The 14,861-nt window shown below is 43.2% G+C and overlaps 1 protein-coding gene across 1 annotated transcript; it reads right to left on the bottom strand.

Moving 5' to 3' along the window:
* Positions 1–1,154: 1,154 nt before the first annotated feature.
* Positions 1,155–14,632, bottom strand: LOC109159680 (non-specific phospholipase C2). Its single transcript, XM_019307765.1, has 3 exons — positions 13,444–14,632; positions 12,040–12,219; positions 1,155–1,826 (listed from the first exon to the last, which is right to left on the bottom strand). Exons 1-3 carry the CDS (start codon positions 14,543–14,545, stop codon positions 1,510–1,512), a joined length of 1,599 nt encoding a protein of 532 aa, XP_019163310.1. The 5' UTR covers positions 14,546–14,632; the 3' UTR covers positions 1,155–1,509.
* Between the last annotated feature and the right edge of the window lie 229 nt (positions 14,633–14,861).

Genomic DNA, 14,861 nt, shown 5'->3' with positions numbered 1-14,861 from the left:
ACCATATTTAAAAAAAAAAAAAAATCAATGTTTCTCATCCATTAGATTTGGACACGTGGTCGATTGTCATGCGTTGTGAGTTCTCTCATGGACGCACCGTTCTCACCTGAATGCGCTCATATATATATATATATATATATATATATATATATATATATATATATATATATATATATATATATATATATATATATATATATATATATATATGTATGCATATGCTTATGTTCATATGAGACAATATCTTCCCATGAGATTGTGAAACAATGCGAATGCACATAGTCTACTTTACGAATGCACACATACTAAATTGTGTGCACTAGTGTAAGTCCAGTCGTTATATCATAGACGCGGTAAAAAATGACGCCGTTTCTTTAAGTAAAGAAACGGTCTACTGTTACCGTTAACAGAGTCCGCTTGTTTGGTGTATTAAACATCAACTGACACAACAGTATATCTAAATCGACACTGCAGTTATATCAAAATGATACTGTAGTTGTGATGAAATGAAACTGCAGTGTGTATAAAATGAAACTGAATAACATTTCACATATTTGAGTGTATATTGTATAATGAAACTGTAATTATATCAAAATGATCATGTAGTTGTGTTTTAATAAAACTATAGTGTATATAAAATAAAATTAAATAACATTTTCACATATTTGAGTCTATAAATATCGAATGAAACTGTAGTTATATCAAAATGAAACTATAGTTGTGTTGAATTGAAACTGTAGTATATACAAAATGAAACTGAATAACAGAGTTACTTTTTGCGGAAGGGTGCAGAACGGCGAAAAACGAATGCCGTTTATTTTCATTTAACAAAACGACGTCGTTTTAATGCGCGGTGCATAATCGATTATGCACCGCGGTGCACGATATAATTTGCCGTGTAAGTCATGTTGGGCTAAGTGCACGCACTCTAGACTCTGTGCATTCGCGTAATAAACAATTATTATTATTTATACACTTTTTACAATAATATTTATAAATATATTCCTTTCCGTGTTATATACTACGTAATTTTTAAAATTACCGTGTCTTAGTGCCTCATGTCCTGTTTTGCATTTCATATTTCACGATTCCATGCTACCTAGACTCTGATTAATCATCAATTTTTAAACTATACTGGAAGAACCATACTAAAATATTAGATTTTCGATTCCACTCATTCCATTCCAGGATTGCAAAGTAGCAATATAATCGGGGAAGATTCATACATACATATAGGTTAGGGGAATCTGATCTCCACGGTGTTTTATGCCATCGTATCTTACTCCCAAATAGAAAAACAATCATGCTTGAATGTAGTTGTACCTTTCATCATTCTTGCCAAATAAAAAATTAAAAAAAAAAAAATCTGAGAGGTCCACCATATCATTCTAAGCCAAAAATTTTCTATTTCAAAATATGGCACGAGTTCATAAAACACTACACAGAAATAATCTATAATATATATGTTATTAGGATATGATGAGATGAGAGTTGACACGTTTGATGGAGCTAAGGATGATATTGCGAGGACGAAGGCTTTGAGGATCTTGTGGTGAGAGAGGGTCGCATTTGGACGATTTGGTCACCGTCGACTCCCATTTTCTTTGCCGCGAGGCCAGCCTCGAAGAAGCGTTTAACGGCAGATTCAATGTAGATTTTGCCTTGTCTTACCGTCATTCCTTTGCCTATGTTCTCCGGATAACTTGTTAGGAGATAGTCTCCGTTGAGGACGGCGGAGAGCTGTACTAGTTCTTGCTGGAATTCGCTTATCTTTGCATCTAGGTTTGGCCCTCTCTGTCTCATCTTTTTTGGAATTGGTAGTTGAGCTGTTTGGATACCAAACAAGGAGCAACTTACTTAGCTAATTTTAAATGTACATTTATGGGCAAATTATGCTCTGAGCACGTGCCCACCATGTACATGGTGCGCACGAATCTATATCCATAATTTTTATACTGTAGATCCATAATTTCTATACTATAGTCCATAATTTTTAGAGTCTCGGTGAGCTAAAATTTATACTTTAGATTCCAATTGTTGAACTGTGTTTTTACAAATCAGTGGAGTATAGAAATTATGCATCTATTGTATAGAAATTATGGATCCTACGATTTTAAAAATTATGAATCTAAAGTACAAATTTTAGCTCACCAAAATTTAGAAATTATAAATCTACAGTATAGAAATTATGGGCAAATTATTGTATGGACCATGGTCCACACAATGTTATGTGGACCATAATAAAATGTACATTTTTAATATACTAAATGTGGATTATTTTTGTACTGAATGTACATTATACAGTATAATGTACACTCAGAACAAAAATAATGTACATCCCCTGAATATAATGTATATTATTTTTGTACTGAATGTACATTATTTTTGTACTAAATGTGCATTATTTTACAGCAGATAAAATATGGTCCACACAAGTTGTGTGGACCATGGTCCATACAATAATGATTGGAAATTATGTGGGTGGATATCAACACCTCTAATCTAATAAAGAATCTCACACACATCACTATATTGAATAAAGTTCCGAGAACCAAATCTTTTTTACCATGACAATAAAACTTCTATTTATTTATTATTAGTTAGTATGAATTGACCAAATGTTTAAAAAAAAATTACTTACATTACTATGTAAAATATTTTGGTCTTTTTAGCTTAATCTCCACTATATTACAAGCTAAGTTTTAGGTACTCACTAAATATTTTAGTTGAATCATTTATATTAGGTTTAGGTACCCTAACAATCTTGTATTAGTATTGATGGTTTTTGGGTTTTCAGGCTTAAGGAGGTCCAACACAACCTTCGGCTGGAGGATACACCTTTCAATAAAAATGTATGCCTATATTGGAAATAATGCTAGTGCTCGGAATCTCTTTGGTATTCTCCCCCCTCCGGGTATTCAATCGTCTGTCCTTTTACAAGAGTGGAGGAGCCTTTAAATAGCGGCTCCTCCTCTACCGACTTGAAGGCCCTTAATGGCCGACTTCAAGACTAATCAAGATATGGAGTCGTTGGACGCCATTACTCGGTTGACCAACGGCTCTTCCAGGCTTGTAACAGCCTGACCGAGTCCTGCTTTCAATGCCCTAACGGCTCCCTTTTAAACGAGCCTCTTCAATGCTCTCAACGGCTCCTTGAACCGAGTCTTTTCTTGGGCTTGGGCCTGGGCCGAGTCCAGGACTCGGGGCAATTGCTCTTCGGGCTCCTCGAACGCTGGCCTACTTCTCCTGTCTCGAACCATTTTCTTTGGGCCCCTATCTCTTGGGTCGGGGTCCTTACCCCATCAACTAGTCCCTCACATTTTCATACCCGGTACGCTAGCCTGGGTTTGGAAAAGTAGCAACTGTCCATCTCCTTCAATCACCGTATCCATGCCCTGAATAGCCTTTTGTAATGTCCGGATCATCAACCATTGTCTCCGGATCTCACGGGGCCGTTTGGATTCTTCTGTCTAGACTTGGCACCTATAAATGACCTCCTCCCTTCTTTCTTTCTTTCACAAGTCCATCATGGGTCGTTCTCCTCTGAAAGGAAAACGAATTGACTTTGGGTCCCCTTGGCGTCCGCTGCCTTCCAAGCGGACTCGGCCTGAAAGGGAACACAAAAAGAAGACTCCTCGCCCGGCTTCTCAGAGGTCTCCTGCCGCCGCTATTCCTTCAGCTTCTCAGCCGCCGACTCCTCCTCGACGTGAGGTCGCTCCATCTTCACGCCATCCGCCTACTCGCACAACTGCCCGAGTGACTTCTCAAGACGGGTCCTTCGTTGAGGTGGCGGTTCCAGAGCAACTTACTTTCAGAATGACCTTCTCAATCCCGCTGGACGACCTGGATAGGCCAGTTACGGGCCTAATGAATGATGAGGATTATGCCCGCTACCTGGAGGCGTATCCGGATGATGAGGAGCCAATTGCGCCACCACTCATGCCAGCTTTCTGGGACTCGTTCTGTCCATCCCCACCTGGACCACGGGGGGGATTCTTTGGGGGCGACTCTTCCTCGCCCGGCGAGTGATCATATGTACCGGAGTCGGCCATAGTTCGGAGGAATCTTTTTTAAGAGCATTTTCATATTCCTTATTGTAATAAGCTCCTTGCTACTTGTACCCTCCTTTTTTATAATAATAAGAAATGCTATTTTCGCCATGCCTTATGTTTCATCGTGTTTTGTTGCGTACTCATCTGGACGACTGGTCAAGGAGTCGGTCACATCACCAGGCTCTTTTCAGTCTGACACCTGAAAGATTCCCCGTATCTCGGGTGAATCCAATCTTCTCTGTGTTGACGTGCAAATCTTGCTCTTCCCGGGCGGATTTGATGGAACTAATCTCTGACAGAGATTCGCGTCATCCGTCTAATCCGGCTCAGTTATGTCAGTTATAATTTCCTCCGTGATTATCGCCTAGATATTCGCCTTCACTAGGCTATATAAAGACTCTTCTCAGTTGATGCAAATCGCAACACTCTTCATTTTGCGAAAGCACGGCGCTATGAGTTACAGGGATGGTGATCGTCGCTGGTCCATTCGCAACAAGGAACATGCTCGACTGGAGCAGTTGAGGCAGAAGAGGCTGGCTAATGGAGGTCGTTTGGTGGGCGACTCGGCTTCAGACCCCATTGTGGTGCCTCCAGACATGCTGGACCTGATGTGTAGGGAGCCTGTCGATGTGGAGATGGAGCCTGTGGTGGAAGATCCAGAACCGATGGTGGAAGAGAAGTGGGAGGCTCTTCCTCTCTTTGGTGTTGCCATGTCGCCGAGCGCTCTGGAGAGGCCCTTGCAAATGATCGATGACGGGAAGCCAGCCGTGTATCTGGATGAAATGCCTGAGCGTGAGCCGAGTCCTCTGCCTTTCCGCTCTCAGTACCTCCTGGAAGGCCCTCCGACTGCTCGCCTGTCGACAGAGAAAGAAGCCAAGCCTTGACCCGTTTTCCTCTTGTAACTTGCATCGGCCGAGTTCTGGGCCTTGTAATCTTCGTACTTATTAAATAAACTGTGTGCTTTTGTGTCCGACCCTACTTTTTCTTATTATTTGTCGCCCGACCTCTGATCCACGGGACCGATTCCCCGTCTTGCTACGGCGAGACCCTCTTGGCGAGGGAGTCGCCAAGTCTGCTTGCCGACCTGGCGACCGGAGTCTCTTCGTGAACTTGGCTGATATCACCTGATGGGCCGGGTTCTACCGGGTCGTTCTAGAAGTTTCTAGCTCGTACCTCGTGAGCCCAGAGGCCATGACCTATGATGGGCTTCCGGCTTAGCAGGCCGGGTCACTGACGTCCGACCCTAGCCTAGGGCAGACGCGCCGTCTGCAAGCTAACCCTAGGCCTGAACCGTCGCTCCGCCTTTTGAGGCATTAAATGCGGTGTCTCTTCACATCCCCCGTCACCTCCACTTCCTCCAACGAGAAGGTGACACGTGGCCGTCCTTTGGAATTCCTCCCCCTTTAAATAGCCACTTCGTCTCTCTTTCTATTCTCTTCTCCAGTTTTTCCTTTCAACCTCAACTCGGGCTTCTCCGGCCACTCTGCATTTCCTCCGATCTCTCACCTAACTTAGGTAATGTCTTCTTCTTCCCGTCGTTACTCGGTCGATAACCCGGTGGCGACTTCCCCCTCTTCTTCTTCTCCTTCTTCGTCTTCTTCTTCTCCTCCCCGTCGTATGGAACTTCCGGCGGACGTTCCATCGACGTCTTCTCTTCCTCCGACCCCCTCTTCTTCGGGGGCGGTTACTCCGATGAGCCCTGCTCCTTTAACGACGGTGGCGGCTCTGCCGGGCGGCATCGGACGGCCGCGAGGCAAGTTCGATTCAATCGTCCGCCCTTCCGGGCCATCGTCCGTCGTTAATGCGGCGGACCTGGAAATGGCCCAATACCTTATTGGGCCTTCAGCCGTAGTCCTCGCCCCGGAAGGCCGGCAAATTTACGCCGGGCTTTGTTCAAGTTGCCACTCGCCCGGGGCGACAGCTTTTCGAGGGGTTGTCCGACTCCATTAAGGACTGGAAGCTCCTCTATTTCTTTGTCCGGCCTGCTTTCTCTTCCTTCACCTTTCCGACCTTGTGGCCGGCCGCTCTATTCAAGCCTTGCTCTCGGCGTGCCGTCCCTACCAATGATGCGGTCCTGGGCGGCGAGTTCTTGAGGGGCATTGGGCCGTACTCCGTCAAGTACTGGTCCTGGGTCCGAGCCATGGCTAAGCGTGGCTTGCTGCCGGAGGGTGCGGCCACCGTAGGTAGTTTTCGTTGCCTCTCGTTCCTCTTCTTTTTATTCTGTCACATTCCGACTCGGAATACTTATGACTTTTCTTCCTTTCGCAGGTCCGTACGACTCCGACTCCTCCAGTTCCGACGAGGCCGCTGAACCGACTCCAGAGATGACGGATAGAGCCGAAAAGATGAGGCGTCGGCTTACCCAGCGCACTTCCGGCACTGCTGCCGCCTCTTCCTCCCAACCGTCACCGGCTCCAAGGTCGACTCCCCCACCACCTCGTAATGTGGTGGATTTGACTCCGTCGCCAGTTGTGTCGCCCACTCGACAGCCGCCTTCTCCTCAGACAAAGAGTCCAAGCTCTATGCGTCCGGCCAGTCAAACAGATGAGCCGACTCCGAAAAGGATCCGGCTGTGCCACGAGGTAGAAGAGGATGCCCAGATCTGGATGGGCGCCTCCTCCGTCCGCAAGTGGTGTGCTAACGTCCTTCTGCCTAAGGACGTGGCGGCGACTCATGCTCTGGGGGATGAGTACATCATCGAGGCCTCGCTGCGCCAGTCGTACCGCGTAAGCGTTCCCGACTTAATTCCTCTCATTCGTTCTTTCTTTTTATTATCTGACTCGTGGCTGTTTCGCAGAACCTCACCTTCCAGATGGAGATGAGCAAGCGACTGCAGAACTACAGGACCGAGATGCGGTCTATGGCCCTCAAGTTACGCCAGATGGAGGAGGCCTTTCTGGAAGAGCAGGCGAAGCACCTCAAGGTGGTGGAAGTGCATAACTCCGAGATGCTGAGGGTCACCCGTCAGTGGGAGGAGGAACGGGACAAGGTGGCGACGATTGCTGCGAATTCCGTTGAGGATTACAAGAAGTCGGCCGCCTTTGGGGCGGATGTGAAGGCGGCGATAGAGGCTCGCCGAAAGGAAATCGCCAAGGAGTGGTTGTCGACGCCGGATGGTGACGAGTTCCTCCTGGACTTGGGCGAGCGTGACTATCGCCTTGGCTTTCGCGAGGCGCTAGCGCCGTTTATTTAATAAGTACAAAGATTACAAGGCCTAAAACTCGGCCGATGCAAGTTACAAGAGGAAAACGGGTCAAGGCTTGGCTTCTTTCTCTGTCGACGGGCGAGCAGTCGGAGGGCCTTCCAAGAAGTACTGAGAGCGGAAAGGCAGAGGACTCGGCTCAAGCTCAGGCATTTCGTCCAGATACACGGCTGGCTTCCCGTCATCGATCATTTGCAAGGGCCTCTCCAGAGCGCTCGGCGACATGACAACACCAAAGAGAGGAGGAGCCTCCCACTTCTCTTCCACCATCGGTTCTGGATCCTCCACCACAGGCTCCATCTCCACATCGACAGGCTCCCTACACATCAGGTCCAGCATGTCTGGAGGCACCACAATGGGGTCTGAAGCCGAGTCGCCCACCAAACGACCTCAATTAGCCAGCCTCTTCTGCCTCAACTGCTCTAGTCGAGCATGTTCCTTGTTGCGAATGGACCAGTGACGATCACCATCCCTGTAACTCATAGCGCCGTGCTTTCGTAAAATGAAGAGTGTTGCGATTTGCATCAACTGAGAAGAGTCTTTATATAGCCTACTGAAGGCGAATATCTAGGCGATAATCACGGAGGTGATTATAACTGACATAACTGAGCCGGATTAGACGGATGACGCGAATCTCTGTCAGAGATTAGTTCCATCAAATTCGCCCGGGAAGAGCAAGATTTGCACGTCAACACAGAGAAGATTGGATTCACCCGAGATACGGGGAATCTTGCAGGTGTCAGACTGAAAAGAGCATGGTGATGTGACCGACTCCTTGACCAGTCGTCCGGATGAGTACGCAACAAAACACGATGAAACATAAGGCAAGGCGAAAATAGCATTTCTTATTATTATAAAAAAGGAGGGTACAAGTAGCAAGGAGCTTATTGCAATAAGGAATATGAAAATGCTCCAAAAAAGATTCCTCCGAACTATGGCCGACTCCGGTACATATGATCACTCGTCGGGCGAGGAAGAGTCGCCCCCAAAGAATCCCCCTGGTGGTCCAGGTGGGGATGGACAGAACGAGTCCCAGAAAGCTGGCATGAGTGGTGGCGCAATTGGCTCCTCATCATCCGGATACGCCTCCAGGTAGCGGGCGTAATCCTCATCATTCATTAGGCCCGTAACTGGCCCATCCAGGTCGTCCAGCGGGATTGAGAAGGTCATTCTGAAAGTAAGTTGCTCTGAAACCGCCACCTCAACAAAGGACCCGTCTTGAGAAGTCAGTCGGGCAGTTGTGCGACTAGGCGGATGGCGTGAAGATGGAGCAACCTCACGTCAAGGAGGAGTCGGCGGCTGAGAAGCTGAAGGAATAGCGGCGGCAGGAGACCTCTGAGAAGCCGGGCGAGGAGTCTTCTTTTTGTGTTCCCTTTCAGGCCGAGTCCGCTTGGAAGGCAGCGGACGCCAAGGGGACCCAAAGTCAATTCGTTTTCCTTTCAGAGGAGAACGACCCATGATGGACTTGTGAAAGAGAGAAAGAAGGGAGGAGGCCATTTATAGGTGCCAAGTCTAGACAGAAGAATCCAAACGGCCCCGTGAGATCCGGAGAGAATGGCTGATGATCCGGACGTTACAAAAGGCTATTCAGGGCATGGATACGGTGATTGAAGGAGATGGACAGTTGCTACTTTTCCAAACCCAGGCTAGCGTACCGGGTATGAAAATGTGAAGGACTAGTTGATGGGGTAAGGACCCCGGCCCAAGAGATAGGGGCCCAAAGAAAATGGTTCGAGACAGGAGAAGTGGGCCAGCGCCCGAAGAGCCCGAAGAGAAATTGGGCCGAGTCCTGGAGTCGACCCAGGCCCAAGCCCAGGAAAAGACTCGGTTCAAGGAGCCGTTGAGAGCATTGAAGAGGCTCGTTTAAAAGGGAGCCGTTAGGGCATTGAAAGCAGGACTCGGTCAGGCTGTTACAAGCCTGGAAGAGTCATTGGTCAACCGAGTAATGGCGTCCAACGGCTCCATATCTTGATTAGTCTTGAAGTCGACCATTAAGGGCCTTCAAGTCGGTAGAGGAGGAGCCGCTATTTAAAGGCTCCTCCACTCTTGTAAAAGGACAGACGATTGAATACCCGGAGGGGAGAGAATACCAAAGAGATTCCGAGCACTAGCATTATTTCCAATATAGGCATACATTTTTATTGAAAGGTGTATCCTCCAGCCGAAGGTTGTGTTGGACCTCCTTGGGCCTAAAAACCCAAAAACCATCAAGTATTTTAACGTTTTTCTTAGGATTTTAGATAAATTGGTTAAGAAATTTCAGTAATGGACATTGCATATACATAAATAATACTCCGTATAAAATACAAAAGAAAGACGCAAGGTTTTACACACTTTTAACCTTATATTATAATTAACACCTCCCAAACAAATTTAAATTTTTAAATGAATGATCAGATTTAAAATATAATCGATAATCTGAAAACTAATTATGATCATATTGATAGTCAATGATTTAAAAAACATAACTAATCAAAGGACTATTTCTAAAATTAATTCTACAAAACATTTCATACTTAGTAACTTATATATATAATATAATATCCATAAGTTGAACAATTAAGTAATAATAAAATAATGAATAAATTTTACTTTTAATCATCAACTATTATAAAATTGTCACATTTAATCATATTCTTTTAATTGTGTGACATTATATCATTGATTTTCATTTACTTGCCATAATTACTCTTCTATTTAAAGTTCCGTTTATCATTTCACTATTTAACAAAGGGAGTTAACATGTACTCTATTATTCAATTAAAAAGAGTTTACAATAAAATAAAAGAAATTACATGTTAGAGCTAGACTCTTAAATTATAAAATTATAGAATTTTAAACATATATTTATTAAACTATAGAATAATAGAAATTTAAATAAAGAACTAATTGTGACAATTGATGAAAATGATTAAATGTAGCCGTACCACAATAGTTGAAAACAAAATGTGAAACTTACACTAAATAAATCATAATAGTTAAGTAATGGGTATACGGTGCGATGTATACTGTCCTTTATTAAATTAAATTACATTTCTTTTGGTAATATTATATCATTTATGAGCATTTTTGGGTAAGAAAAAAAATATTAAAATTATCAAATTACTAAATTGTTGCAAAAATTAAAGTGAATTGATAAAAAAATATAACAGACAACTAATCCAACAATATCAACAAAGTCATGGAATGTAGGAGAATTAGAAGTAAAGAAAGAAATGCAGGAGTATGATAATTTATAGTTGTGGACACTGTTGCAAAAATCCCGTTTAGCCATCGATTAATCGACGCTTTGTCTCTAGGCGTTTTAGACCGTGGCGATTTTTTCCCTAGGCTCCTGTCTAGGCGGCCGGCTGCCTAGACGCCCGGATAGCTTAGACACTAAGCGTCCTAGACCGTGAGCCGCCTAGACGCCCGCATAGTTTAGTCGCTAGGCGTCCTAAACCGTGGCGATTTCCCCCCTAGGCGATTTCCCCCCGTGGCGATTTCCCCCCTAGGCTCCCGCCTAAGGACCCGCATAGCACGTTAACTCGTCCATTTTGATCGAGTTAGCTGAGTTAACCTGGCCGACTCGACCTTGCTAATTTATATATATATATATATATATATATATATATATATATATATATATATATATATATATATATATATACTAGTCTTTTCTATGCGCGATGCGCAAAAACATATGCCCAATATTTATATTTTTAAAAATAACTAACAAATTTTTACTAATTAAAATCAAAGTGAAATAAAATTTATTTATTATATTAATCTAATATAAAATGAATATATATTGTTTTACAAATATTTTGTTATAATTAAAGAATATAAGAAAATATATGGTAGATGCATGTGCATGGTAAGTAACGGAAAAGATAACGGAAGTTATAACAGTAAGGGTATTTTTATCTAAAAAATTATATAATACAACTCTAAGGGGTCGTTTGGTTCACGGAATGTCAGATTACCTTAGGGAATGTTAGATTGCTGGGAATGTTAGATTACTGGGAATGTTAGATTCCTGTGTTTGGTTAAAATTGGGGTATGTAATATAATCATGTTTGGTTTAGGGTTATGTTTTATTCACACACTATAATATCCTTAACATATTTTCATATATTTTAATAAATTTTAAAATTAAAATAAATAAATAAGATAACGGTATCATATATAATTACATGATTTTAAAATATTAACTAAAATATTGAACTTGAGAAACAAAATTATTTTATATGCTAACCTAGCATAATAAAAATAAAAATATATATAATTACAAAAATAATTATATGTGTGTGTGTGAGAGATAAACTAACATAACCAAGGTTATCTTACAAAACCTTAGAAATTGAAGGGAATCACATTCCCTTCAAAATCCTATGTGGAGGGAATGTGACATTCCTGGGGAATGTTAGATTCCCTGAGATAATGTGAACCAAACACAGGAATGTGAGCTTTGGAATGTCACATTCCCTTGGTTATATTATATAACCTGAACCAAACGCCCCCTAAAAGCACAATGTACAAAATAGTTAGCATTATATATATATATATATATATATATATATATATATATATATATATATATATATATATAATACGACATATATGCACCTACACATGTGCACTATTTTTCTTATTCTTAATTAGCCGCCTAGGCCCCGCCAAGTCGTTTAGGCCGGCCCCGACTAGCGCCGGGTGCCTATTGCAACCATGGTTGTGGAGAAAAAAATGGTGAGGGGTAAAAATGGAAATTTGATTAAAAGAGAATAAAAAGGAAAGTTAACGAACCTGGGCAATCAGTTCTAGGTTCCTTCCGTTTCTGAAGAATGGAGTCGAAGGTGCCTGCCCATGCATCCCTCCGGGTAAGAAACGGCGACGGCAGGTTGAAGATCTTCTTCACCGTCGCCGGAATAGATGAATGTTCATACTCCGAGTTAGGGAAGGGAGACCCATTTGGCCCATGAACAACTGCGCCCAATTCAGTTCATATACGGATAAGGAAAATGCTTCAAGAGATTCTAATCTGATCTATGGTTTTATTGTATATATAATATATAATAATATTGATAGATGTTTCACCGACAATCAAATTAAAGAAACTTTCTACAGTAACAACCAACAAATCAAAACATTCCTTACTAAAAATCACATCTTTAGTCCATCAAATATGTTATGATGAAATAACGGACTCAACCCCTCAATTATTAAATTTTTTTACATTTAATCCTTCAATCATAGGACTAAATGTCAAAGTATTGGCTTTCTTGATTCCTTTGCCATTTAATTTAGGACTACAAAGTGAAGTATACTGCACATACTCTCAAAATCAAAATCTCAGATAATTACTGCTTATTTACTCACCACTAAAAAATGTAGAAGACTGAATAATTAGAGACTAAATATCATTTTCTATTGAGTAAATATTAGCCAAGGTCTTCCGAGTTTGTTGGTTTCGTCACCTTTAATCCTAAACTTTTAAATTAACCCTCCGTGATCCTCTGAGTTCCGGAATCGACCCGCCGTAGTCCTTTCGTTAAGATATTCCATCTCAGCTGTGAAATTTAAGACAAAACAGTCTTTTTATTGCAACCCCAACCAAAACAATTCATTTTATTGCATCCGGGAATTGGACCCTCCGGAACAACATCGGTCGCGACAGAAGAAATGGGAGGACGAAGGTATGAAGAAATGCATTATGGCTAATTTATGAGGAAAATGAATTGTTTTGGCTGGGTTGCAAAAAGACTGTTTTGTGCTTAATTTTCACGGCTAAGACGAGATATCTGAACAGAAAGACTATGGCAGGTCGATTTCAAAACTCGGAAGATTTAGATGATCGATTTAAAAGTTTAGGACTAAAAGTGGTGAAATCACCAAATTTAGAGTGTTAGACTATGCTTTTATTATATGATTTATTATGTAACATATAATCCTTTCCACACTCATGCAGAGGACCTTCACTGACGTTTACTCTTTTCTATTCTTCATAGTCTCATAGATAGGGAGGGGGACTTCACCCAACTTACAGATGGGGAATATAATTAAAGCATGTAAAGTGTACGTAGTACTGAAATGAATAACAAATACTAAAATTGATTATAGGAATTGAAAGAACATTATTATATTTATTATTATAAGTAAAGTAAGAGCAAGGATGAATATTATATTTATTCAATTCAATTCATACCGTACCGGTGGCTTTCTCTATCCAAGGGGAGATGGCGATGGTGGGGACCCGAACTCCCAAGCGATCGAACTTGAAATAGAATGGGTCGGGGCCCACAATTCCGTCGGGGCTGGGGACCCCACGCACGGGCGTGGGGACATGATCAAAGAATCCGCCATGCTCATCATACGTTATAAGGAGAAGAGTTTGGTTCCACTGCGGGCTGGCCCTCAGCGTCTCGTACACCTCCTTCACTAGCATCTGCCCCTCATACACATCGTGCGATGGGTGATCGTCGTTGGCCGCCTCCACCTTAGACTCTATGTACCGCTGCTCCACCACAACATAGCCCGGCAACTTCCCGTTTTTCGCGTCGCTTTTGAAGGATAAACTGTAGGGGTGGAATTTGCCTAAGTACTTGAGCTTCCTCAGGTTCCGGTAGAAGAGTGTCGCCGGGATGTTCTGGTAGTAGATTCCGAAATCTACGCCGGCGTCGTCGAGGTTTTCGAAGATGGTGCGCTGCGGATAGCCTTTTGCTAGGAGGGAAGCGACGTTGGAGGTGGCGCCGTGGGAGGTGCCGGAGTGGACGTAGAGGCGGTTGGGCTGGGTGGAGGCCGGGACGGAGGCGAACCACCGGTCGAACACCGCGAATTCCGACACCAATGCCTTGTATACCCCGACCATATCCGGGTCGAACCCGTTCATCACACTCCCGGACATATTCGGGTCCATGGACGCAGCTTGCTGAACGAAGCCGTTCATCGGCGGCGGATCCGCGGAAGTCTCATTGGATCCGAAGATCTGCTCGCGGATTGCCTGGAACGAGTGGCCGGGGTCCGGATCCACGAAATGAGACCGATTACCGAAGAACAACCGCGGCGAATTCGGGTCAGTTGTGGAGACCGGGTTCGACTCAGAGCCATCGACGCCGTCAATCGCCGGATTAACCTTCTGCTTCATCCATCCCAGCATATGATCGAAGGAGCGGTTCTCCATTACCAGCACCACAACAGTCTTAATCGGACTGGACGCCGGAGACGTCTCCGCCGCAAAAAGCGCGTAAGGGATAACGGAAAAGAGCAGAAAGGCGGCGGGAAGCGAAAGCTTATTCCGCCTTTTGAGCAGCATTATTAGGGAGAGAGAGAGAGAGTAATTGGGATGAGTCGGTGCAGTGTGAACTTGAAATTGAATTGAGGGAGTTAACACTTAAACAGTAATCCGTGAATGCAGAGCTGCTTTATATACAGCGCAGATTTACTTCCACGTTGCATGATCAATTCTTGTCCCCACCTGTCGCTATTAAATTTATTTTATTTTTACAAGGAAAGCAACAAGAATCCCTTGAAAAGGAAATTTACAAAAAATAAAATAAAATTGTGTGAAATTGTCACACATTATATAAATTTCAAATATATAATAATTTTAATAGAAAGATAATAAGAAT

The sequence above is a fragment of the Ipomoea nil genome, unplaced genomic scaffold, assembly GCF_001879475.1.
Source record: "Ipomoea nil cultivar Tokyo-kokei standard unplaced genomic scaffold, Asagao_1.1 scaffold2845, whole genome shotgun sequence".
NCBI lineage: Eukaryota > Viridiplantae > Streptophyta > Magnoliopsida > Solanales > Convolvulaceae > Ipomoea > Ipomoea nil.
Note: the sequence above shows the minus strand (reverse complement) of the source record. Positions and strands in the feature narration are given on the sequence as shown.

What these genes read in the sequence shown, in the direction of transcription:
- LOC109159680 (XM_019307765.1), bottom strand. Translation starts at nt 14,545, where the DNA reads ATGCTGCTCAAAAGGCGGAATAAGCTTTCGCTTCCCGCCGCCTTTCTG. An exon ending in TTGGATAGAGAAAGCCACCG is followed by an intron (nt 12,220 to 13,443) that starts GTACGGTATGAA and finishes AATTGGGCGCAG; the next exon opens with TTGTTCATGGGCCAAATGGG. An exon ending in ACCTAGAACTGATTGCCCAG is followed by an intron (nt 1,827 to 12,039) that starts GTTCGTTAACTT and finishes GTATCCAAACAG; the next exon opens with CTCAACTACCAATTCCAAAA.